This window comes from Seriola lalandi, unplaced genomic scaffold (genome assembly GCF_002814215.2).
Source record: "Seriola lalandi dorsalis isolate HSWRI2012SDOR001 ecotype SW California unplaced genomic scaffold, Sedor1 jcf7180001977465, whole genome shotgun sequence".
In the NCBI taxonomy this organism is placed as follows: Eukaryota; Metazoa; Chordata; class Actinopteri; order Carangiformes; family Carangidae; genus Seriola; species Seriola lalandi.
In genome coordinates, this window is record NW_019448131.1 from 1 (window position 1) to 1237 (window position 1237).

A 1237-nucleotide genomic window follows, 5' to 3' on the forward strand; every position below is an offset into this window, starting at 1 on the left:
GCGCCACCAGGGGGCCCTCCCTCCTCCTCAGTCCACACGTGCGGTGCTACACGTAGCCTCTAGCAACGCGAGATTTGTGTCAGTGCAGAAACCAAACATGTCGGCTTTCAAGAGAAAACGTGGAGGACGAGGTCCCGTCGATAAAAAGGCAAAGAAAGCAAAAATTGTTGCAGACAGAGGTGAAGCACCAAGGGAAACCGAACGGGAGGAGAAAAATGAAATCACAGTTCCAGCACCGGTTTCGTCGGTAAGTGCTCAGACTTGTTATTAGCCACTGAAGTTGGTTAGCTCCTTAGCTTATTTCACCACTCTACCTGGGTATGTTGTATTTAAGTTACAAAACATTACACAAAAATGGCTACCAAACCTGTCGATATAGTAAAGACACTGTTACTAAAAGTGAAATATAACGTTGGTGTACACATTGGCAGAGAGTATGTCGGTGTATGTGAGTTTACCACCAAAAAACTCAGAAAGCCAAAACAAAATCTGATATTTCCTACACGATATTAAACCTGAAGAAGTCGCCGGGGTACTGGGTAAAATCCTTTTCACTTATAACATTATTTTAATTTGTTCTTAAGTTTTGAAATAAACTCTCATAAACAGGGCAAATGGACCAACAAGGAAAGAGTTCTCATTTTCTCCTCAAGAGGCATCAACTTCAGAACAAGACACTTGATGCAAGACCTGAGGACCATGATGCCTCATTCAAAAGCAGGTTAGTATCATAGGTCATTCATATAAAATATTATTTCTACCAGAGATATGGGAATATACTGTCATAATAACAATGGTTTTTTTCTGTCTGATAGATACAAAAATGGACAGAAAGGACAAGTTGTTTGTAGTTAATGAGGTGAGTCTGCTGTTTAAACTGTGCCCACTCATACAGTATCGCACGCATTACAGCATAGTTAAAGATCAGCATTGTTTTGCAGGTGTGTGAAATCAAAAACTGCAACAAATGCCTCTTTTTTGAGGCCAAGAAGAAGCAGGACCTCTATATGTGGTAGGTTATTTTTTCTTTGTTACATTCTTTAAACATTAACCTCTAACTTGTTGCAGAACAAATTTAAAGTAAATGCAATAATGTTCTTGTTTTTACAGGGTTTCAAACAGCCCTCATGGACCTTCTGCAAAGTTCCTGGTTCAGAACAGTGAGTTATCTCTCTTACAGTCCTGAAGTCCAGTAGACAACATCTACCTTGTGCCACAGGAAAAACAGAGTTACATT

At 39.9% G+C, this 1237-nt stretch overlaps 1 protein-coding gene across 1 annotated transcript; it reads left to right on the forward strand.

Annotated features, from left to right (window-relative positions):
- The first annotated feature begins 63 nt into the window (after positions 1-63).
- On the forward strand, positions 64-1198 carry LOC111657283 (ribosome biogenesis protein BRX1 homolog). Its single transcript, XM_023409391.2, has 5 exons — positions 64-247; positions 610-721; positions 816-859; positions 942-1012; positions 1111-1198. Exons 1-5 carry the CDS (start codon positions 98-100, stop codon positions 1184-1186), a joined length of 453 nt encoding a protein of 150 aa, XP_023265159.1. The 5' UTR covers positions 64-97; the 3' UTR covers positions 1187-1198.
- The last annotated feature ends 39 nt before the right edge of the window (positions 1199-1237 follow it).